This window comes from Terrapene carolina, unplaced genomic scaffold (genome assembly GCF_002925995.2).
Source record: "Terrapene carolina triunguis isolate 2854851 unplaced genomic scaffold, T_m_triunguis-2.0 Scaffold146, whole genome shotgun sequence".
NCBI lineage: Eukaryota > Metazoa > Chordata > Testudines > Emydidae > Terrapene > Terrapene triunguis.
In genome coordinates this window covers 1135192-1160629 of record NW_020664497.1, presented here as the reverse complement: position 1 = coordinate 1160629, position 25438 = coordinate 1135192, and the positions used below count along the sequence as shown (strand labels likewise).

Sequence of the window (25438 nt, the reverse complement as noted above, 5' to 3'; positions counted from 1 at the left end):
TCGGCCCCCTGCCAGCAATGTGCATGTCATGCATTACTCTCCTGCTTACCAATAACCCCATTTTTCCTTAAAGTTTCAGATGTTGCCAAAATCCTTTGAAAAACAAGGTTGTATGTCTGCATAGCACATGCCCAGTGTTTATGTAACACAGAGCCCTAGGTGTATGTACATTTTTGTTGACCTTTCTATATTTAACTTGATCTACTCTAATATGGGATTGAATTTTTATCAGCTAATAGAGATCAGCGCTATTTCTGTGATTAGATTTGTGTTTGTCGGGCTTCTCCTTGTCCTCCGGAGACCTTGGCTTTCTCTTGTCTTCACTGGAGTCTCGGTAACACAGCCCCTCCTCGCTGCCAGTTGGCAAGCTATCAAAGGTGTTTTCTTTGTTGCCTGCTCTCAGGTTCTTCTGCCCTTTGCGATTCTTGTGGCAGAATCCAGCGCACTTCTCCATGCAGTTAAGCCGGGTCTCTGTGGTGCACGCATACATCCCAGCGGGGACTGCCAGCACCATGGCACACACAATGATGATGATATGGATGAGCTTCTCTCTCTGCTCCAGTTCACTGATGTCACTGCCTGTGACAAACACAATGCATTGGCCCTTTCGGGGTGTCTGGTTCCTTAAAGTGACACACACCTCGTACTTGGTAGCTGGGAGCAAGTCATTGACTGAGTATGTGTTGGTGCCCGGGCCAATGTAAATCATCTCCTTCTTGGAGTCGTCATACTTCCCAAAGTGGAGGGTGTACCAAGTTTCTCCTGGATTCTCAGTCACTGCATACCACTCCAGCGTAATTCCATACACCGTCTGTTTGGCAATCCTCACATCAACATAGGCATTCTCTTCTGAGACAGAGGAAGAGAAAGACGAGGAAGAAGCTACCATTCTGGGAGCCTGGATTTTCAGGGAGATTATAGTAGAGGTGTTGCCAATGAAGTTGGCAGCCGTGCAGGTGTAATTGCCCTCATCCATAATGTGAGTTGAAGGAATCACCAACTCTGATTTCATTGTATCTTCACTGATGTGTGTAGTGGACACTGGAGAGAAAAGGAGAGCAAGAGCAGACATGTCAGGCTGTACTACTCACCACCAGCTGTGTTATAGGCACAGGGACACTAGGAATTCACTTCATCCCCTGACTGTGAGTTACCCTGAGGGAAATAAGGACTTCTTGGTAGATAGGGGTCAGGAAATTATGACTCAAAATCCCAAACAAAAACTAACCTCAGACATAAAATTTCATGAAAATATTGTGGCTGTTTCTTTTACCTACCCCTCCATTTTCTAACCAGTCTAACTCATTGAATAATGTTCCATCTCATGGGAACAGCATGACATCACATGACAGATGTGTGCTTTGGGGAGGAGGGGAGAAATAGGTCAGGAACATGGTAACCCACTTGCTTCATGAGAAATGCAGAACACAGGTGTTATGACTACATTAAATACAGATGAACATCTAGGTCAGCAAAAAAGTTACATATGACCCAAGGTGTGGACATAGTATATTGCTACCTAGGCTGTCCAGGCTTAGATATATAATCAGCTGAGATCAACATTAGAGGAAAATGTCATGATATGTTTTCATCATTTTCAGATTCTTTGGTTGAAATCACTGTTTCCCTAGCTCCTTGGAAGGTAGTGATGATATTCAGTATCTTAATCGCATTTCTCCCATTGCCTTACTGGTTGTTATTGTACATTTGCTCATTATTGTGCTGGATTGCTGATGTACACACATACAGATTTTCTAAATACAGGTGAAATTATTAAAAAAAAATCGAGGGGAAAAGCACAAAGAGCTCCTATTTTTATCTCCCAGCAAAAGCCTCCTTATTCTTACATGCTCTGCAGTTCAAATGGCTTCCATAAGTGATAATAAATCAAAGAGAAAGTGTTTTAATGGATATGGACATGTATTCTGGGCTAAATTCTATCGTCCATTATACCAGACAAGGCAAATTTCAGCCTCAAAGGAATTTGTTGAAGAAAATTATGAGCAACATACGGTGGATTGGATGGAAACTGAAAAACAATCTTAACAATAGCATTTGCTACTAGTTGAAAATATTCTGTCTAATCTATTTAGATATAGTGGTTATGGATATATGACAAGAGCGAATATATAGAATTGATGTAATATGTGGCTTGTTAAGGGAAAATAACCAATGCTGATAAAACATTAAAATAAAAGCAAATAATATTCTGGGATTTATGATTAACACTATTTCGTTCAAGTGTCAGGAGTCGTGGTGCCACTCAGAATTCTGTGTAGAAAATTGGATGCATTATAAAAAATGATCTTATGAAAATACATAAATTGTACTACTGAAGGCAGTCAGTATGAGATGGAGTCTCTTAAGGATCTAATCTATGGGGGGGAAAGAGGGCTGGTAATGAATTTTGGATTGTAGTCTTTGGAGAAGAGATGACCTCATTAAGAGAGACAAAATCCAGAAGGGAATAGAGCAAGCAAACTCTGTGACCTATTGTTTTATGCAAGAACCAGGGGAATATATTTTGGTTTGTAGAAAAACTTGTAGGTTTACATTAGCAGTTAGATAACAGAGCTGCTGTATTGTCTGTGTGAAAAGCCATAAGAACATAAGAAACATTAGGAACAGGAAAAGGCCTGTAAGCACCTGCCCTTGGACAATCTATCTTTTTTTTCCACAGTCTCCTGTTTTTTCACCATACTTATGATCACAGAAAAGAGAGAAGCTTGTTGGTGAAAGTCTCTGCTTCTCCCTTCCCAAATTGACTCTGAAATCCTACTTGAAATAGCTTTGCTGCACTTAGTCTCCATGACTGCTCTGCGCCGTTTCTGACCAGAGCCTGCTAACTGTGTTATTTCAAATAATTTTAATGGTTAGGTGATGTATGAACGACTCACTAGTAGGCAAGGAACTAACTCCCACTCCTTACATTGTAAATAAAAAATAGATACCATTGCTTACCGTTAAATGCCCTTAAATGTTTTAGGCCATAGGTCCACCAGACTGCTGGGGAGGGGCTGCCCTCTACCAAGCAAACCATAGTAACATTCAATCCCACATGTACAGTCAGGTTAGAGTCAAGGGATGAGGTTAATGGCTTCATGCAACTCTTGAGCTCCACTTCATGGAAGAACTTCCCTGCCCTAAATTTAGGGCTTGAACAAGTTAAATAAGAATTCATCAGAATAACTGGTGGGCTAACAGATTTGATAAACTGGACAAATCCCCTAAGGCGACAGTCACAGATCCATGGGTTATCATGTAAAGCCAGGACAGCGTTGGAAATAGCTTCCATCTTCCTCTCAGACTGCTGGGTTTTCTGGTACACAGGCCAATTATAGAAGACATCCCTGGATATGACAGTAAGCTGATTTGAGGATAAGTCTAAGTAGGTCAGGTTGGGCAGATACCTGAGTGCATGCTCTGGAAGAACATCCAGTCTATTGTACTTTAGATCCAATATTTTTAAAGCTGGAGTGTCTTGAAATGTTGTCCATGGAACTGAACTTAACTTGTTTCCCTGCAATCTCAGCTCTGTCAGATCCTTCAGGTATTCTAAGCTCTTTAGGTGCATAACTGTGATATTATTAAAATTCAACCAAAGGTATTCCAAGGCACTGGCATTGGAGAATGACCCACGAGGCAATTCTGTTAGATGAGAGTTTTCTATTCTAATTTTTCTGATGTCTTGAGGGATGTCTCCAGGTATCTTTCTCAGGGATGTAGACATGCACAGCAAACTCCTAGAGAGGAAATCAGTAAAGCTTTAGCTAACACACTGTGCTACCTAATATGTACAGTGGGAACTGGAAACAGGACACTCTCATAAGCAATGTATTATTAGATATGGTTAACTTCCCTCTCCCTGCAAAAGAAAAATTTAACCCAATAAAAACTATCTTAAAATACATATCCCAGATATCTTATTATTTACTCAAACTAGTAATACCCAAACAATATTAGAGCTATCCACAACATACGGCCATCTATTATTGGCTAGTATTCACAAGACTGCCCCATCCACTCTAAGAATTTCCAAAACACTCTTCTGAAGATTATTATTAAGATGCCAACATTTCTTACCTTCCAAAGCTATCACTGGAGCAGGAGCATCCTATAACACAATAAGAAAGAGCTGGGTTTATCCTGTAAAAGGCCAGAAGAAGAAAAATGATGCGACGAATGGGGTCCATATTCTTCTTTAAGAAAACACAGGGTGTGTACCAGACATGCCAGCAGCTTCCAAGTACCAAATCCTATTAGCCATAATCTTTCTTGATGCAGGAGTAAGCCCTGCCTGAGACCACACCAGAAGAGATACATGTAACATGGCTAATTTTCTACCTCAAATCTCCAAAATCATCCATGGAACCAAGTGAAAATATTAATATCGCCTGGGTAATATCTCCATTGGCCAATGAAATAGTGAAGTGAGTGCTATTTAAACTGGATGATAATGTTTAGACAACACATCTTTCTCTGAAATATTCAAAAGTAGCCAAAAATCGAACGGCTTCTGTTTCTCTCCACACAGAAATGTTTAGCTAATTAATTTTAAACTCCCTTGGTTCCTAGAATTATAATGGTGATCATCTGAGTAGAAACTCCATATTAAAGGCCAGATTTTATCCCCTTTACTCAGATTTTGTAGTGAGTCATTACAATTAAATGAATGGCACTATTTGCAGAACAAAGTACTATACCTTATGAGCAAAAAATCTGTCCTTAAATGTAGCAATTCTTCAGGAAAACTTGAATATTGCACTATTTTTTCCTGAAACTAAAGGGCTGTTACAGATAGAGGTGGCAGACCTAGGGGTGGGGTATGGGCTAGTCCAGGGGTGGGCAAACTACGGCCCGGGTTGCGCAGCTCTGGTGCTCCAGCTGGGGAATGGGGTTGGGCCTTGTCCCACTCCGCGCGTGCCATGGCTCTGCGTGGCTCCCGGAAGCAGCGGCACGTCCCCCCACCGTCTCCTACGTGGAGGCACAGCCAGGTGGCTCTGCGCGCTGCCCCTTCTGCAGGCGCCCCCTCCCCCTGCTCCCATTGGCCGGGAACCACGGCCAATGGGCGCCTGCGGACAGGGCAGCACGCAGAGCCACCTGGACGCATCTCCACATAGGAGATGGAGCGGGGACATGCCGCTGCTTCTGGGACCTGCTTGAGGTAAGCGCCGCCTGAGGGACTGCACCCCTGACCTCCTCCCGCGTCCCAATTCCCTGACCCAGCACTGATCCCCTTCTTGCCCTCCAAACCCCTCGGTCCCAGCCTGGAGCACCCTCCTGCACCCTGAACTCCTCATTTCTGGCCCTACCCCAGACTCTGCAGCCTGAGCCCTCACCCCCTCCCGCATCCCAACCCCCAGTTTCATGAGCATTCATGGCCCCCCATACAATTTCCATACCCAGATGTGGCCCTCAGGCCAAAAAGTTTGCCCACCCCTGGGCTAATGCCTCCACAATGGTAATATTGTGGGGGTTGATCTATGTTCCCACCCCATGTGTTGTTCTTAAGTGAATTGTTTCATATGCTCAGGCTGGGCAGGGCTCTGCAACTGTTAGGGGTGGAGGTGAGAGTAGGGCCAGAGGGGTTGAAGCAGCCACCATGGCACTCAGGATCAGGCCAGGAGCAGCTACTCTCATGGAGAAAGCGGGTCTGCCAAGACCCCCCTTCCCAACCTGCTCCCTCCCAAGTCTCAGTAGCTCCCCTCACTCCCCATGCAGAGCACCCACTCTGTTCCCCCGCCTATCCCTGACACCCCAACGATCTTCTACTCCTGTTGGAGAGCACTCATTTCCTAACCATGACACCCCAATCTCCCGCTCTGCCCCAGTTTCTTCCCATCCCTCATACAGAACACTCACACCAACTCCCCCAAACCGCCTCCCACTCCCCAACTGTCCTTGTTCCCCATGGTTAGTACATTTCGATTTCACTGTGCACCTTCACCCCTAATGTGTTGTTATAATTGTCAGCCTTCACCTGAAGGTTTCAGAGTGATGTATCCATGTTCTCCTGAGGACATCTAGTGTGCACAGTTCTTATTACAGTTTACAGCAGGCATCATTGTCAATGGAAAAGAGATTAGCCACGCTACCAATCAGCATGAAGCTGGGTCACAAATTGAGATTAGAGTGAACCTACTTAACCTATAACCTTACAAGACCAGGATAGAAAGGTATTTATAGTTTTCCACTGGCAGATTAAATCTATACATGGCTTTCAGGTATTTTCTGATAGTACAGCAGTTGTCATCACTGTAAACATAGTGTCTGATCTTGCAGCTTTTTAATGTCACATGGAGTTTAGCATTCAATTTCAATGGGCGAAGGATCAGATCTATACAATGTATTGTTAGAGCAACCACATACATGTTTTTCACTGGGTGTACTCAGTGATTTATGGAATGAATCTAACATGTAGTGATATTAGGGTTCCTGTTGGGCTATGTCATTAGCTAATCTATAATAAGGATTTAACTTCCATTGCACTGTACACCCAGTTATACCCTGTGGTATGGAACTTTGCCATTTTTCAACTGAAATGATATATTTTTACATATCAATAAGTGATCATTGAAAGGAATTAATGTATGAGAAAGGCGCAAACAACAGCTCTAAATCCTCCATAACAGTCCACATTTTTGGCCTGATCCCGCCAATGCTTACTACTGGGGTAGTGCTAACTCCAAGGAATAGTCCCATTGACCTTGTAAATGCTATGCTCAGTGCTAAGTGTCTTCAGAATCATGCCCTAAAAGAGGCAAAGCCTCTACATTCCTATCTGATATTAAGGAGAAAGGATAATACAGTTATAAGTAATGGGTACACTGGTGCCAATCAGATAACTCCAGGGGAGTCATAGTGATGTAAAACTTGTGTCCAGGAGAGGCAAAACAAGCCCATTGCTCTCTGGATATATTAATCTAAGCATTAAAACAGTGCATAGAGAATATTGACAAAAAAATTTCAATATGCAAGTACAACTCTGCAAAACAGCTGAGATATTTTATAAAAACAACCAGACAACTAAAGATTAATGATGTCTCAGATCCTGGCATTCTCTCTCATGGGAGTAGTGATGGGTCTTTTCATATAAGTAAGATGAGAAGGATTTGACATTATCCTTCTTTTAGTAGTAACATGTATGAAAACTGGGGTGGGAGGTGGGAAATTTTCTGATCAGTAATTTGCAAAGTTAGTCTACCACAGGACTTGACACAGCTTGCTGAGCATACTTGCATAGACATTATGGTGATAGGCACTTTGGAAATCCTGCTAGATTGAGATTGATTCCAGCATTTAGGGACAGTGGCAGTCTGGAACATAATTTAAAGGTAGATAAAAAAGTAGTGAGAAATATAGACTCTGAGCCTCAGCTAGTATAAATCAGTTTCACTCCCTTAAGGTCACCAGGATGACACTGATTTACACCAGCTAAAGGATCTGGCCCTTGAAGTCTACTTTTAAAATCACTTTTATAAGCCTGGATGTTGCTGTCCCAATGTGTGGATAGAATTCAAAGCAGTCTTCTCTTTGCCCTGCTGACAGCAATTTCAGCCTCAGCTGCAACTGTTTCAAAGGCTGGTGAGCTTCATCTCACCAAGAATTTATTATACTACAGGAAAATGGAGACTGTCCATGGTAATTTGAAATTCATTATTCCTTGCAAATATTTCTAGCATCACTTTAAACTAGCTTAGGTAAAGGGTATAAGAAAAGGCTCCTGCATTTGGTAGCTAAGCAGGGAGTGCTACAGCGACAATACATGCAATTCTTGATGGCAAGAAGTGTCCTCTGTTGTTCAGCAATAATCCTTCCATCCTATTAAGAGGCTGCCTTGAGGAGCTTTCAGAGGAGCCCGGTACAGACTCCTGGACTAGCAGAATGCTGGTTTTCAGTGGTATTGGGCTAAAGAAGAGGGAAACGGTGATACCACCAGGGCATCAATTGCTGTACTACAGTTGGTTACTATAAATATTCTAAGAGCATAATACCTTTATAAAAACATTTGAGAGTAGTGAGAGCATATTGATATCATGCACGGAACTGGATTATACACTCCCCCACATAGCAGGGGAAATTCACATGTTGGCAGATGGTCAGTGCAAGCCCTTTCATACCAATTAACCCCAGGTGTGGCTAGACAAAGCATCTATGCAGGGACCCTCTCTGCTCCCTGTGCACTGGGAAGAAGGGCTTTGTGCTGGTGTTGAACATGTTGGTGAGAAGAGGCTGTTGGGACCCAGTCAAAGGAGGGCTCACTGGATCTGCCCTTTTGCTGTGCAACAGCTGAGATGTCATCTTTCAGATGAGGTTTAAAACCAGTGTCCTGGCCGCTTGCCATCATTAAAGATCACACCGCATCAAGATAAGGAATATTGACCCTTATGTCCTGGCTGAATCCCAACCCTAATAATGATATTGTCTACCTAAATTCTCCTACAGATTCAACAGGCTATGGTATTCTTCAGGACCTACTATCCTCAACTACTGTGCTACAGTGTTTCTGTGAGTTATGGAGAGCTTCTTAAGACATACTTGCATTTAAGTGATTCACATACATCTCTCACTTTCCTCGCTGTACCTTGTGAAGCTTAGGACTCAGTTATGGCTCTGAAGAGCCTGAATCATGCAAGGGAGGAGAGAAGGAAGTACACACTACCCAAGTGGCAGTGCTTGAAAGTAATAAACCATTGCAAGGCAAAAGAATATTATATATCTATATTCTTAGGAGAGATGTGGAAAGAAGGCACATTTTGCAACACCTTCATCAACCCCAACTTCTAGTGGACTGACATGAGGGAAGGGTCATAAATTAGGACTCACTTATTTAATATCTGTATATTTGAGATCCATGATGAAAGTGCTAGCAATGTATGTGTATAGCTATTTATTAACAATTCCATAAACAGCAACCACGTTGCTTTTTCTGTACTACTTTTTCTGGTCAGACCACAGACAAATCATAATGTGAGATGCTCAGAAATGTGCAGTTGTTAACTTTCAGAATAATGATTGTAACTAGTAAACTATCCCCAGCTTTAGGTTATTTGGCCAAAAGTAAATACAGCAATTTAAATAAATACATTAAAAACAAAGAAAGAAAACTGTCATCTCTCTGGTCTCATTTCTTCACCCATTAGTTCTCACAGTGCTAAGACTAATGCACAAACAGGCCAGAAGATGCCTTTTCAAACTAATGTTCCCAGCTGTTGTAAGCATTATAGTAGAGCAGAACCACCTCAATAGTTAAGGTTGATAGTAGTGTACAGTTTAGCAGACAATTTTTCTAAGTGCTCTAAAATCTACATACATATTCTTGAAGATAAGTGTTAAACTTAGAAACTTATGCTTAATAAAATATTGTAGCTGAAGTGATCTGTTGGCCAGAGAGTCAAACTTAAACAAATACTAAATCCACATTCTCAATGGTAAATCTTTGTATAGGACTGTCAGTTCAATATAGTTGCAGGCAGCCAGCCACACTAGTTAATTCCTGATGGCATGTACCACTGGTCATCCCCAGGGCAGGACTGTCCTGTGCACTGAATGAACCAGACAGAGGTCCTGGGCAAAATATAATACAGGATCATGTAATTAAAGGTTGTTTCATAATGCATACAAGAAGTCCAAATAAAGCTTGCATGGTAAAACAGTCAGGTTGGGTTTTCCTGAATTGACACTGCTTGATTTTGCAACCCTATAATCCTTTATTTTGTATTTGCTAGATTTTTTATGGTTTAATTTATTGATCAGAGCAACCTCAACTAATGTTACATGAAGTTTCTTGTTTGTGAATTACTATTATTCATTAATGTGACATCCTAGCTAATGCCAAAAATGCAGCATGGGTTGTCTAAAAAAAAAAAGAAAGAAAATATCCAGTTGATACAGGATCTTTCCAGAGAATATTTCTGGAAATATTGTGAAAAGTGGTCAAAAAAGTCTGCAAATTCCCCAAATAAGCTCCAAAAAGACCACAAAAAGTCCCAACAGAGCTCAAAAGCAGCTCCTTTTAGTGAAAGGAGAAAGGAAAGAGCGTAAAACTACACCATTGTACCAGTGCCTAATAAAATCAGGGCTCACGTCCAACCTGATGATTTGGCTGCAGTGGCAGTAAATGATTAAGTGATAGCTAAATTGGATATTGATAGAGGATACAACAGGATGCTAGTATCAAGAGTAATAACCTATTGAAACTGCTAGACATTTGCTTACAAGGAACTCACACAGCCATCCACCAGAACCTGGAAGGCATAAAAAAAAGTATCAGAGGGGTAGCCGTGTTAGTCTGGATCTGTAAAAAGCGACAAAGGGTATGTCTACACTACGAAATTAGGTCAAATTTATAGAAGTCGATTTTTTAGAAATCGATTTTATATAGTTGATTGTGTGTGTCCCCACTTAAGACCATTAAGACCATTAACTCAGTGGAGACCACAGTGCTGAGGCTAGCGTCGACTTTAGGAGCGTGGCACTGTGGGTAGCTATCCCACAGTTCCCGCAGTCTCCACCGCCCATTGGAATTCTGGGTTGAGCTCCCAATGCCTGATGGGGCAAAAACTTTGTCGCGGGTGGTTCTGGGTACATGTCGTCGCCCTTGCCCCCCTTCCCTCCATGAAAGCAATGGCAGACAATCGTTTCACGCCTTTTTTCTGGGGTCCCGTTCACCGGACCCGCTCAGCCCGCTGCCTGCCTGGATGATCAGAACCTCAGGCAGGCAGTGGGCTGAGCGGGTCAGCCCGCTGCCGGTCTGGGGCTCCATCTGCCGGCTCCTGCCAGCCGGGGTCCTGCTCAGCTGGCAGACCTCGGTGAGGTCGATCAGGGGTGCTGGACAGACATGGCTATCCTCCTCTTAGAGCACCGAATGGGAGTGACTCCAGGTCATTCTCTTCTTTAAGTTTCATCTTATGGAGATTCAGTCCTGCATGGAATATCATGCGAGCTGGAGGCTTCTGCCTCAGGCTGCTCTCCCAGTCGGCATTACCGCGCAGTCGCACCTACCCCAGCCTGCCCCTTGCTCCCATGGCTCATGAAGCCTGGACAGTAGTAAGGAGCAGTTCAACTTGTGGAATGACAAATCCAGAACGAAGGATTGCACTTTATGGGCAACGTTAAGATTATTTCAGAGTCCTAGATAGCATTAGTCCCTATAAAAGGCTTCATGAAAATTTTCCCCTGCCCCTAACAAAAATGTTAATTTATCAGAGCAGCTGAAAGGGTAAGGAACCCGGGACTATAACTGAGAGAGAGCTTCCATATTATTTAACTCATAATTGATATAATTCAAAGTAAAATTTCACAGCGCAGTCTATTCTAAGACTGAAAATGCAGGAGAGGAGTCAGAAAAAGGAACAATGACCTGTTTCCACCCAGTTTTGGGCTGGTGACATTTTAGACATTTTGTGTGTTAGGTGAACATGATCACCACTACACTACAGGGCTTTTGTGTGTTAGGTGAATGTGATAACCACTACACTACGGGGCTTCTCTTTTTTTGCCACAGACTTTGCTGAATGCACAGGAATGTTTTCTCTAGCTACAGAAGCTACCTAATGCAATGTCAATATGTATGGCCTTCCTGCTCACAAAGCGGTCATGCCCCCGCCCAAGGCTGACACAGTGACCTGGCTCAGGCAGGATCGCTAGCGAGGCATGATACTTTTGCTGTTAAGCAATGCCTCTGCCACTGAATGCCTCCATGCATTACGCTGTGCCCAATCAGTGCGGGAGGACTGCATGAGCTCGGAAAACATGTCATCGCGAGTGCGTTTTTTTCACCTTCTAATCTGCGATAACCTCAGGGACGGAGATGATAGGGGGAACGTAGACACATTCTGGGGGGACTGCATGGTCACCTGTGCTGCCGAGTGCTTCTGAGTTCGCCACGCTGGCCAAACAAGAAATTAAATTCAAAAGTTCGCGGGGCTTTTCCTGTGTACCTGGCTAGTGCATCTGAGTTCAAAGTGCTGTCCAGAGCGGTCACAATGGAGCACTCTGGGATAGCTCCTGGAGGCCAATACCGTCGAATTGCGTCCACACTACCCCAAATTTGACCCGGCAATGTCAATTTCAGTGCTAATCCCTTCGTCAGGGAGGAGTACAGAAATCGATTTTAAGAGCCCTTTAAATTGAAAAAATGGCTTTGTCGTATGGACGGTGCAGGGTTAAACCGCTGTAATGCTGCTAAATTTGACCTAAACTCATATTGTAGACCAGGGCAAAGAGTCCTGTGGCACCTTATAGACCAGGGGTCTCAAACTCAAATGACCATGAGGGCCACATGAGGACTAGTACATTGGCCCGAGGGCCGCATTACTGACACCTCCCACCCCCGCCGCCCTCGGCCCCGCCCCCACTCCACCCCTTCCATGAGGTCCCACCCCTGCCCCGCCTCTTCCCACCCATTCCCTGCCCCCATTCCAACCCCTTCCCCGAAATCCCCACCCCAACTCTGCCCCCTCCTTGCCCCCAGGGGGTGCAGGAGAGGTGTGGGGTGTGGCGGGGGCTCAGGGTGCAGGAGGGGTGCCGCATGGGGCTCAGGGCAGTGGGTTGGGATGCAGGAGGGGTTGGGGTGAGGCAGGGTGTTCAGGGCAGGGGGTCGGGGTGCAGGAGGGGTGCGACATGGGACTCAGGGCAGTGGGTTAGGATGCAGGAGGGCTGCGGGGTGAGGCAGGGGGTTCAGGGCAGCGGGTAGGGGTGCAGGAGGGGTGCGGGGTGAGGCAGGGGGTTCATGGCAGGGGGTAGGGGTGCAGGAAGGGTGCAGCATGGGGCTCAGGGCAGTGGGTTGGGATGCAGGAGGGGTGCAGGGTGAGGCAGGGGGTTCAGGGCAGGGGGTAGGGATGCAGGAGGGGTGCGGCATGGGGCTCAGGGCAGTGGATTGGGATGCAGGAGGGGTTGGGGTGAGGCAGGGTGTTCAGAGCAGGGGGTCGGGGTGCAGGGTGCGGCAGGGTGTTCAGGGCAGGGGGTCGGGGTTCAGGAGGGGTGTGGGGTGAGGCAGGGGGTTCAGGGAAGGGGGTCAGGGTGCGGCAGGGGGTTTGGCTGCAGGAGGAGTTCGGGGGCAGGATCTGGCCCAGCGCCTACCGGGGGGCACGGCAGGCTCCCTGCCTGCCTGTCTGTCTGCCCTGCCCCGCGTTGCTCCGGGAAGAGGCTGGAATGTGGGGAAGGGGGGCGGAGGGGCTGTGTGTTGATGTTGCTTCAGGCAGCGCCTCCAGCAGCTCCCAATGGCCGCGGTTCCCCGTTCCCAGCCAATTGGAGCTGCTGGGGGCGCTGCCTCAAGCAACAGCAACACACAGCCCCTCTTCCCCCCACCCTCCCTACGTTCTAGCCTCTTCCCAGAGCGGCGTGGGGCAGGGCAGGCAGGCAGGCAGGGGGCAGGCAGGCAGGCAGCCTGCCCTGCCCCCGGTGCACGTCCGGCCGGAGCCGCTGTAGGTAAACACGGGGGGAGGACGGGGTGGTTGCGAGGGGCTCGCGGGCCGCAGATAATAACCCCACGGGCCGCGTGTTTGAGACCCCTGTTATAGACTAACAGATGTATTGGAGCGTAAGTTTTCGTGGGTGAATACCCACTTCGTCAGACCCATGTGGTGGAAATTTCCAGAGGCAGGTATAAATATGCAGGCAAGAATCAGTCTAGAGATAACGAGGTTAGTTCAGTCAGGGGGGATGAGGCCCTCTTCTAGCAGTTGAGGTGTGAACACCAAGGGAGGAGAAACTGCTTTTGTAGTTGGTTAGCCATTCACAGTCTTTGTTTAATCCTGAGCTGATGGTGTCAAATTTGCAAATGAACTGAAGTTCAGCAGTTTATCTTTGGAGTCTGGTCCTGAAGTTTTTTTGCTGCAGGATGGCTACCTTTAAATCTGCTACTGTGTGTCGAGGGAGGTTGAAATGTTCTCCTACAGGTTTTTGTATATTGCCATTCCTAATATCTGACTTGTGTCCATTTATCCTTTTACGTAGGGATTGTCCAGTTTGGCCGATGTACATAGCAGAGGAGCATTGCTGGCACATGATGGTGTATATTACATTGGTGGACGTGCAGGTGAATGAACTGGTGATGTTGTGGCTGATCTGGTTATGTCCTGTGATGGTGTCGCTGGTGTAAATATGTGGGCAGAGTTGGCATCGAGGTTTGTTGCATGGATTGGTTCCTGAGTTAGAGTTACTATGGTGCGGTGTGTGGTTGCTGGTGAGAATGCTTAAGGTTGGCGGGTTGTCTGTGGGCGAGGTCTGGCCTGCCTCCCAAGGCCTGTGAAAGCGAGGGATCGTTGTCCGGGATGGGTTGTAGATCACTGATGATGCGTTGGAGAGGTTTTAGCTGAGGACTGTAGGTGATGGCCAGTGGAGTTCTGTTGGTTTCTTTCTTGGGCTTGTCTTGCAGCAGGAGGCTTCAGGGTACATGTCTGGCTCTGTTGATTTGTTTCCTTATTTCCTCATGTGGGTATCGTAGTTTTGAGAATGCTTGGTGAAGATCTTGTAGGTGTTGGTCTCTGTCTGAGGGGTTGGAGCAAATGTGGTTATACCTCAGCGCTTGGCTGTAGATGATGGATCATGTGGTGTGTCCGGGATGGAAGCTGGAGACATGAAGGTAGGCATAGTGGTCGGTGGGTTTTCGGTATAGGGTGATGTTAACGTGACCATCATTTATTTGTACCATGGTGTCTAGGAGTGGACCTCCCATGTAGATTGGTCCAGGCTGAGGTTGATGGTGGGGTGGAAGCTGTTGAAGTCGTGGTGGAATTCTTCCAGAGCCTCCTTCCCATGGGTCCAGATGATGAAGATGTCATCAATTTAGCATTGGAAGAGAAGGGGTGTGAGTGGATGAGAGCTGAGGAAGCGTTGTTCCAGGTCAGCTATAAAAATATTGGCATATTGTGGGGCCATGTGGATGCCCATAGTGGTGCCACTGGTCTGAAGATATATATTGTCACCAAATTTGAAATAATTGTGCGTGAGGATAAAGTCACAGAGCTCAGTAACCAGAGTTGTGCTGTGGCATCATCAGGGATACTGTTCCTGACAGCTTGTATTCCATCTGTGTGTGGGATGTTTAGGTAAAGAGCCTCCACATCCATGGTGGCTAGGATGGTGTTTTGTGGACTCCTCCTGAGATTACCAATGCATTGTAGTTTTCTCAGGAAATCAATGATTTCCTGATTACCAATGCATTGTAGTTTTCTCAGGAAATCAATGCTGTCACGGAGATAGCTGGGAGTGCTGGTGGCGTAGGGTCTGAGTAGAGAATCCACATATCCGGACAGTCCTTCAGTGAGAGTGCCGATTCCAGAGATGATGGGGCGTCCAGGATTTCCAGGTTTGTGGATCTTGGGTAGTAGATAGAATAACCCCAGTCGGGGCTCTAAGGGTATGTTGATTTGTTCCTGTGTTAGTGTAGGGAGTGTCCTGAGTAGATGGTGCAATTTCTTAGTGTATTCCTCAGTGGGATCTGAGGAAAGTGGCCTGTAGAATTTGGTATTGGAGAGTTGTCTGGCAGCCTTAGGGTGACCAGATAGCAAGGGTGAAAAATCGGGACGGGGTTGGGGGGTAATTGGCACCTATGTAAGACAAAGCCCCAAATATCGGGACTGTCCCTATAAAATCGGGACATCTGGTCACCCTAGGCAGCCTCCTTTTGGTAGTCAGACCTGTTCATGATGACAACAGCACCTCCTTTATCAGCCTCTTTCATTATAATGTCAGGGTTGTTTCTGAGGCTGTGGATGGCATTGCATTCTGCATGACTTAGGTTATGAGGCAAGTGATGTTGTTTTTCCAGAATTTCTGCCTGTGCACGTAGGCGGAAGCATTCTATGTATAGGTCCAGACTGTCATTTCGACCCTCAGGAGGAGTCCATGTGGAGTTCTTCTTCTTGTGCTGTTGGTGGGGGGGTATCTGTGTATCAGTGCGTTGTTCAGTGTTATCTTGAAAGTATTCTTTGAGTCGGAGATGGCGAAAGTAGGCTTCCAGATCACCGCAGAACTGTATCATGTTCGTAGGGGTGGTGGGGCAAAAAGAAAGTCCCTGAGATAGGACAGACTCTTCTGCCGGGTTGAGTTTTATAAAGTTTTCCTCAGTGAAGCAACGTATCAGCTGCCCAATTCTCTTCATCATCAGTCAAGTTTGCTGGCCTCTGGTTCTGAGTGAACTTGAGTCCTAGAAGTTTGCTCCCTTTAGAGCAATACTATGTCAAGAGGAATTTGGTATCGCACAGGAGTGAATCTCTCTGACATTGCTGCTGGGAATAGTTCTGACACATGAGATCCAAGGCAGTCAGTTGCTGCAATTTTTCCATGCAACACAAACACATACAACTTTGGGGGAAGATTTTCAAAAGCACTCAGAGTTGAACTAATTTTGCTCCCACTGCAGTCATTTCCAGTGACTTGATCTGGAGCAGATTTAGGCCTACACGGAGCACTATTGAAAATCCCATCTTTGTTCAACATCATCAACACATGTACACACCTGGCACTTGCAGCTGTACTCGCAATCTTTCCGAGCCAGACAACACTGCTAATAAGTTCCATCTTAGATCATCAACACAACAACAGAATCAAAATAGACAGTGAGATGTGACCAGTTGTACTAGTGAAAGAATATTACAAAACAATTCACAAAATTTGCATTATCCTCCCTGATTCATTCATAAGGGGATGGGCTTCAATACTCTCTTCAAGCACCATAATATGAGGTGAGACCACCTCTCACATTGAATTAGTGAATATACAACATGGTTTCCTAACACTTCACTTTAAGTTAAATTCTGCCCTCTGGTGCACATGTGCATGGTTCCATTTGAATCTACACAAATATATCCAAGGGAATATGTGTGTGTGTGTGTGTGCGTGTGTGTGTGTGTGTGTGTATGTTCTCTTTGGAGCTAATTTGCAGACTTTTGTGATCATTTTTCACCATTATAAGGTAATTTTGAGACACTTTTTGTGCTATTTTAGAGGGCTTTTTATACTTTATTTTCAGGCACTTTAAACCTTTTTAGAGTACAGCTGAATATTACTATTTGAGAGTTTCTAGCCCTTTTTGGACCAGTTTGGGGGCACTTTGAAATAGTTCTTTTGGGGGAGCTTTTTACCTTTTCATTTCATTTTACCCATTAAACACTTTTTTCAGACCTCTTTGGTGCTGTTTTGACTTTTTAGTGTATTTTTGCAGCATTTAAAAACAAATAATGACTTTTCATATAATAGTTTTTAGTCATTTTGTGACTATTTTGGGCCTTTCTTTGCACTCTTCCCTTGAGCTTCTTTTATACTTACATAACATTTTTTTCCAGCCATTTAAACTCTTAAAAGAAACATTTTTTGATCATTTTTCCAGAGGTTAAAAGACAATTTTAGTTACTTAAAAAAAAAGGCTTTTAGATCATGACTTTTTTAGTACATTTTAGATGCTCTTTTAAAAAAAAACTATTTTACCATTTTTGGGGGCATTGTTTTAATCATTTACTTGCACTTTGGAGGATGTTAGAAACACACATTTTAAAAATAGTTGGAAGCATTTTTCATGCTGCAAGGGTGCCCTTTTTTATATACTTTGGAACAATTTTGAACAAGTCTTTACAATAGCTTCCCCCCCCCCTTCTTTGGCATTTTGGGGATATTTCTTGAACTTTATTTTAACCATTTTTTGATACTTTGGGGGCACCTTTTTTGATTATCTCTTACACATTGCGGCCTATTTTGACACTTTTGTTTCTTTTTCAGGCAATTTTTAACACATTGAACCATTTTACACTTTTCAACATATTCCAGACCATTTTTAACCCAATTCCCAAAGTGATCCTAAATGTCAAAGAGAGAAATTTGTCAAACACATCACCAAAAAGTGTCATAAAACTTTTTAAAAGCATCCAATATATGTCAATCACTGGTCCAAAATGTCCACCAAAAGGATGAAAATTACAGAAAAAGTGTCAAAGTTTTATAATAGCATCCACCACCTTCTAAAATTGGTCCAAAATGCACCCCAACACTTTACAAAAAGACTCCATATGCTTTTATAAATTGTCCTAGAGAGCTGCAAAGAGTGTATAAAACTGAATTTTTAAAGGCATAAATTATCCTAAAGTGCTAAATGGGCCAGAAAGTATTTTTAAAGGATCCAAAAAGAGTCTGAGAATAGTCCCAGGAAAAAAATGCTCAGAAATGTGAGCTGCACAAACTATAGAGTTGATTAAACCAATTCAGAATAAATAATGCTCCAAAACTGCCAGCCAAGTATTAAAAAAAACTGCTCAAAAATTTTGTCCCAAGTGTTTGAAATCCCTTAAATAACTATTACGTGTTTAAAAAGTCCAAAACTTCCCCAAGAGTGTCATAATCATCCAAAACATGTTTTAAATGGTCAATATAATTAGTTTGTATATGTCCTCTGTGCAAAATCTCCAGAAGTTTCAGATGTGGAATCTCAAAGATGGTTTAATCAACGTTGAAAGGTTAAGGTTTGATAAAAGTTCTCCTCTAAAAGAGGTTACGAAAGAGAAACAAAAGCAAGGCAAATGGAATCCAAAGACAAATTCCTAAGCAGATTCAATTCTAGATGGCAGTAATGAAGATTAGTGGATAAATCAATTTGCAGAAACATTTTAGGTCTATTGAAAATAGTACTCAAAATAACCAACTAAGGAAGCATGTTAAATGATAATGTGTCCAAATCAGAGGAAGTACTAGAAGATTTATTTTTATTATTCTTTTTGAAAAACTCACTGAAATGTTGAAGAGACATTCCTCCCAACAAATTTTCAAAAAGGCCCTCCACCTCTCTTTATGCACTCTCACCTCAAACACACACCCAAGTGTGGTTCAGACATATACAGGGGCCTTTTCTATACCATTGTCAGGGCTGGGCGGTGGGCAGCCTGTGTGCACCAACCAGTTACCAAATTGCAGCCAGGAGACAAGTATCAGGGTGGGAGGTCAATCCAGGTCAGGATACCGGCAAATCAGGGCCAGGCACCAAGTTGCTGATGGCAGGCAAGTAGCAGAGTTGAGGTTGAGCCAGGCCAGGATACAAGGGAGTCAGGGTCAGGCACTACAGACAGCAAGCAAATAGTAGAGTTGGGAGTGAAACAGGGTCAGAAGCCAGAGTCTGGGGTTCACAGCAAGGCAAGGTCAAGAGAGGAGTAAGCAGACAGTCTGCATCATTGCTCAGACAGCTCCCCACACTGGCTTCCTAGTTTATATACCAGCATGAACCAATCAGTGGGCTGCAGGGGGCTGTCACTCAGGCCCTGCTGGGTGGTACTTTCTGCAGTGTCTAGCTTCACAGGGTCCTCCAGCAGAAACCCAACCTGAGCTTCCAATGACAATGCAGAAGCAGCAGTGGCCCAGAACCCCCGTGGTCCCTTTCAACTATTTTGTTTTGGGAAATCTCCCACCTATATATTACCAATGGAATTGCATTGGCGGTGCAATAGCCGGAGTGCTGGTGTAGACAAGACTTGGGTGTTCACTTCCATTTTTACTACAAGAGGCTGCTAGACAACTCTCTGACACCCCATTCTACAAGCCATTACCCTCTGACCCCACTGAGGATTACCAAAAGAAACTACATCATCTGCTCAAGAAACTCCCTAAAGAAGCACAGGAACAAATCTACACTGACACACCCCTACAGCCCCGACCAGGGGTATTCTACCTGCTACCCAAAATCCATAAGCCTGGGAATCCTGGGTGCCCCATCATCTCAGGCATTGGCACCCTGACAGCAAGATTATCTGGCTATGTAGACTCTCTCCTCAGGCCCTACACTACCAGGACTCCCAGCTATCTTCGAGACACCACTGACTTCCTCAGAAAACTACAATCCTTTGGTGATCTTCCAGAAAACACCATCCTGGCCACTATGGATGTAGAAGCACTCTACACCAACATTCCACACCAAGATGGACTACACGCCATCCAGAATAGCATCCCCAATACCATCACAGCAAACCTGGTGGCTGAACTTTGTGACTTTGTCCTCACCCACAACTATTTCAAATTTGAGTACAATTTATACCTTCAAGTCAGTGGGACTGCTATGGGTACCCGCATGGCCCCACAGTATACCAACATTTTTATGGCTGACTTAGAACAACGCTTTCTCAGCTCTTGTCCCCTAACGCCCCTATTCTACTTGCGCTACATTGATGACATCTTCATCATCTGGACCCATGGGAAGACGGCCCTTATGGAATTCCACCAAGATTTCAACGATTTCCACCCTACCATCAACCTCAGCCTGGACCAGTCCACACAAGAGGTCCACTTCCTAGACACTACAGTGCTAATAAGCGATGGTCACATAAACACCACCCTATACCAGAAACCTACTGACTGCTATACTTACCTACATGCCTCCAGCTTTCATCCAGACCACATCACATGATCCATTGTCTACAGCCAAGCTCTAAGATACAACCGCATTTGCTCCGATCCCTCAGACAGAGACAAACACCTACAGAATCTCTATCAAGCGTTCTTAAAACTGCAATACCCACCTGATGAAGTGAAGAAACAGATTGACAGAGCCAGAAGGGTACCGAGAAGTCACCTACTACAAGACAGGCCCAACAAAGAAAGTAACAGAACGCCACTAGCCGTCACCTACAGCCCCCAACTAAAACCTCTCCAGCGCATCATCAAGGATCTACAACTTATCCTGAAGGATGATCCCTCACTCTCACAGACCTCGGGAGACAGGCCAGTCCTCGCCTACAGACAGCCCCCCAACCTGAAGCAAATACTCACCAGCAACTACACAACACACAATAAAAACACCAACCCAGGAACCAAACCCTGCTACAAACCCCGGTGCCAACTCTGTCCACATATCTATTCAAGGGACACCATCAGAGGACCTAACCACATCAGGCACACCATCCAGGGCTTGTTCACCTGCATATCTACCAATGTGATATATGCCATCATGTGCCAGCAATGTCCCTCTGCCATGTACATTGGCCAAACTGGACATCTCTACGCAAAAGAATAAATGGACACAAATCTGACATCAGGAATCATAACATTCAAAAACCAGTAGGAGAACACGTCAATCTCTTTGGTCACTCAATAACAGACCTAACAGTGGCAATTCTTCAACAAAAAAACTTCAAAAACAGACTCCAACGTGAAGCTGCAGAACTGAAATTAATTGGCAAACTGGATACCATCAGATTAGGCCTGAATAAAGACTGGGAGTGGTTGGGTCATTACAAAACCTAAACTTAATTTCCCCAATACTAATTTCTCCCTACTGTTACTCACACCTTCTTGTCAACTGTCTGTAATGGGCCACTCTTTTACCACTTCAAAAGTTATTTTTCCTCCCTTGGTATCCTGCTGTTAATTGATTTATCTCGTTAGACCAGGGGCTCGCAAACTTTTTGGCCTGAGGACCGCATCGGGTTTCATAAATTGTATGGAGGGCCAGTTACGGGCGGGGGTTGTGGCTCAGCCCCCACCTCCTATCTGCCCCCCCGGGACCCCTGCCCCATCCAACCACCCCTTCTCCCTGTCCCCTGACTGCCCCCGGAACCCCTGCCCCTGACTGCCCCCTGCCACCCCTTCCAATCCCCCCTCCTTCCTGACTGCCCCCTAGGACTCCTGCCCCCATTCAACCCCGTTTCCCCCCTGACCACCATCCACACCCCCGCCCTCTGACCACCACCCCGAACTCCCCTGCCCTCTATCCAACCCCCCCTGCTTCCTGCCCCCTTACCGCACTGCCTGGAGCACCGGTGGCTGGCAGCCCTACAGCCGCCCCGCCCAGCTGGAGCCAGGCCATGTTGCCGCCACCACCACACAGCACAGAGACCAGGTCAGGCCGGGCTCTGCAGCTGCGCAGCCCCAGGAGCTCACAGCCCCGCCGCCCAGAGCATTGCGCCGGCGACGGAGTGAGCAAGCTGAGGCTGTGGGGGAGGAGGGACAGCAGGGGAGGAGCTGGGGGCTAGCCTCCTGGGCCGGGAGCTCGGGGGCCATGCAGGACGGTCCCATGGGCCAGATGTGGCCCGCGGGTCATAGCTTGCCCACCCTGCGTTAGTCTGACCTCACACTTGGTAAAGCAAACCCCATCCTTTCATGTATTTATACCTGCTCCTGTATTTTTCACTTCATGCATCTGATGAAGTGGGCTCTAGCCCACGAAAGCTTGTGCCCAAATACATTTGTGAGTCTCTAACGTGCCACAAGGACTCCTCGTTGTTTTTATGTGAGCAAGATTCAATGACTCCATGCAAATTCCAGTGTCATGTCTAAAAAATAACACTCATCATTGCACCCATCATTGGAGCTGCGGCAATTTCCCAAGAAAGGTTAGTGTAAGCACAGCCACAGTGGGCCAAATCCTGCCACTATTGAAAATACAGAGTAAGTCTACTGAATTCAATTACTTCAAATTTATATTACTGTAACAGCAAGCAGCATTTACCCTTGCATCATTTGTATGCACTGGCATGAAAATAATTAGGTGCAAAAGTGAATTCACATGCAAAGTTGTATACACAAAGGGTATGTCTGCACTAGATCTGGAAATGTAATTTCCAGCTCAAGGAGACATACCTGTGCTAGCTCTGATCAAATTAGTATGCTAAAAATAGGAGTGAAGCCACAACAGTGTAAGTGGTAGCAGGGGCAAGCCGCCCCCAAGTACATTCCTAGTGCCTCCGATGGGTACATAGTCAAGGCAGTTAGCCTTGCTTGGTCAGATCTAGTGCAGGTATGTCTCCTTGAGCTGGAATTTACAGCTCCAGCTTGAAATGTAGACATATCTGATTAGGTAACGCATTTGGAATTATCTTTTATTCGTGTAATACAGAGAAATTCACCAAAATAGTTCCACTGTGAGTGAAACTATTGAGTCTATTGACTCCACAGAAAAATATCACTACTATTTACATCACAATATATTGGAAAGAACTCTTCTTTCATGCATGAGGTACATTTCTTTAACATGTGCTTGTGTCAGCACTACTCAGGTAGAGCAAAGGCACATTTTCTAGCCAAATTAACTCAATTGATCAAGCTCTACTTTGACTTACACACTGTGCAATTTGATTGGCCCAAATTGTTCTATTTAGATACTGATAATTCTTCATAGATAAGTGTCAATTTACTAACAGGGCACCTTGTTAGCTATTGTCTTTTACAAAGCCCCACATGCAGTATAATAAGAGGGAGGGCTTCAATCATCCTGCTACTTAGAATATAAGCATTTGGAGGGAGGAACAGTCTCTTTGTTCTGTGTTCATATAGTACCTAGCTCATGGCTCGTCCACAATACAAATAACAAATACTCTGCCTCCTCCCAGGTCCAAAGAGCAGCTGACATGCTTGATGACTTCTTCCCTCATGGGATGAGTTGTTTAGGGTGGCTATTGATTGTTCTTGTCTACTTAAAAGTGTAGTTCCACCAATTAACAAGGAGAGGTGACTTACAATCTCTAGAGAACTGAACTTTCAGGAGGGTCTAGGATATTTATTAATAATTTCAGTCCTTGAAATATTATTCTCTTTTAAGTGAATTTTCAACACCCGAGAAGGATTTTAGCTATGCATCAACTTCCATTACAGTCAATGGGAGTTATGTGACTGAGACACCAGACACCACTTTGCAAACATAAGGGATGGTTAGTTTTCATCTTGGAAGCACTTGTGCGAATGCCACATGCAAAAACATTTTTACTAAAGGGACCCTAGGAAAAGAATCAAATGGTGATATGATTATTTTTCTTCTTCAGGAAGAAAAACAAATAGCTATTTACATGTTACTTTCATGAAATGTCCTATACATCTAGAACTTGGTATGAAATAGAGTTTGTTTAAACACAAAAGAGACAGCTTTTCAACGGTATTTAGGCACCTAAAGATGCAGATAGACACTTAGTGGGATTTTCAAAAATGCCTAAACAGGTTAGGATCTTAATTCCCATTGATTTGAAAGTCACACAAAGTGTCTACCAGAATCTTTAGGTGCCTATAAAAATCTGGCACATAGCTTTTAAATTCAAATTCCACTAGTTCTGTAGAAAATCAGTTTGCATAGTGGTCTGAAATTTAAACCATGGTTTAGACAACATTGGTGTTTTTCTAATTTATACCACATGAGATAGACTGAATGAGATGATATGTCTTTTCTATCTCTTTCTTACTTCTATAATTCACTTATATGAGACAAAGATATAATTGTTTTAGAGTAAAAAAAAGTTCAGGCGTTGTATTGATATGACTCAAGTGAGACACAGAAAGGAAAAAAATCACACAGAAAAATGCACTCGTTGTTTTAGACATCTATTTATTCAAAAGCAAAGTGTAAAAAGTGTTCAATAAAGTTTGAAAAACTTAACACACTCATGATGAATATTATGGGCTGAAATATTTCTTTTCCCCATCAATCATATATGAACAATATTTTGACCCAAATAATATATTCCCCAAAATTAGTGTTTATACTCCCCAGATACTCTATTTCTTCAGTGGTGATGTGCAATGTGTGATGACCCTTGGCAATACAGCAAGATCACAATCATGTAATATAGTAGCACCCTATCACCACCAGTAACCTGAGGAAAACAACTGCTTCTGCTCACTTTAGCTGGATGAGCTAACTCACATGACACATGATGATGGCAGGCAACTGAGAAAGTAAATGCATATCTCTTGCAGTCTAGTCCTGTAAATCTTACTCATGTGAGTATTCCTTTGATCTACTCAGCTGAGTACATGCTACTCATGTCAGGAACATTTAAAATATTGTGCCCTTGATTCTTAAGGGCCAGACTATCCATTCATTTACCCTGTGTCACTATGCTGATTTCAGTGGAGTTACTCCAGACTAAAGTCACTTCAGCTTGACACTGATGTAAATGAGAGCAGAATCTGACCCAGTAAAATTAAATTATTTGCCAAATATTGTATTGTAAATAATCTCACTATACAAAAACCCATTTACTGCAAGAATATCGTCTTTGTGAAACATCTAAAACCACCATTTGAAACCTAATAAGTACAAATAACAACATGTTAGTCAATCACATACTTCATCAACTAATCTGCCATGCTAAAATACTAATCTGACATTGCAAAATGTTATTGGTAAACGTAGAAATCTGTGAGGGATGTGGCATTAAGTATTAAATACCGAGGTCACACTTACATAATTTATTCTCTTGATTGCTACTCTTTACTATTTTTCCTCAAATCAATACATTAATGTAATAATAAATTATGATTGTCACATTTTATAGTTAATTGTGTATTTGCTTTCATGATCTATTAAGCATCAAGCTTTTAATTGTTTTGGGAGTACCAAATGAGTCTATGAATCTTCACAACATTTGTAGTTAAATTTCTATTATCATTAGAAACAACTTCATTGTTTATCATCCTAAAGGAATTCAACATAGTCGATATTAAAATATTTAGTGTACAACAAGCCAGATAT

The 25438-nt window shown here is 44.1% G+C and overlaps 1 protein-coding gene across 1 annotated transcript; it reads right to left on the bottom strand.

Moving 5' to 3' along the window:
* Nucleotides 1–232: 232 nt before the first annotated feature.
* LRIT2 (leucine rich repeat, Ig-like and transmembrane domains 2) lies at nt 233–4193 on the bottom strand. The gene is made up of 3 exons (XM_024209512.2): nt 4084–4193; nt 2962–3743; nt 233–1041 (listed from the first exon to the last, which is right to left on the bottom strand). The coding sequence occupies exons 1-3, from the start codon at nt 4191–4193 to the stop codon at nt 233–235; spliced, it is 1701 nt and encodes a 566-aa protein (XP_024065280.2).
* Between the last annotated feature and the right edge of the window lie 21245 nt (nt 4194–25438).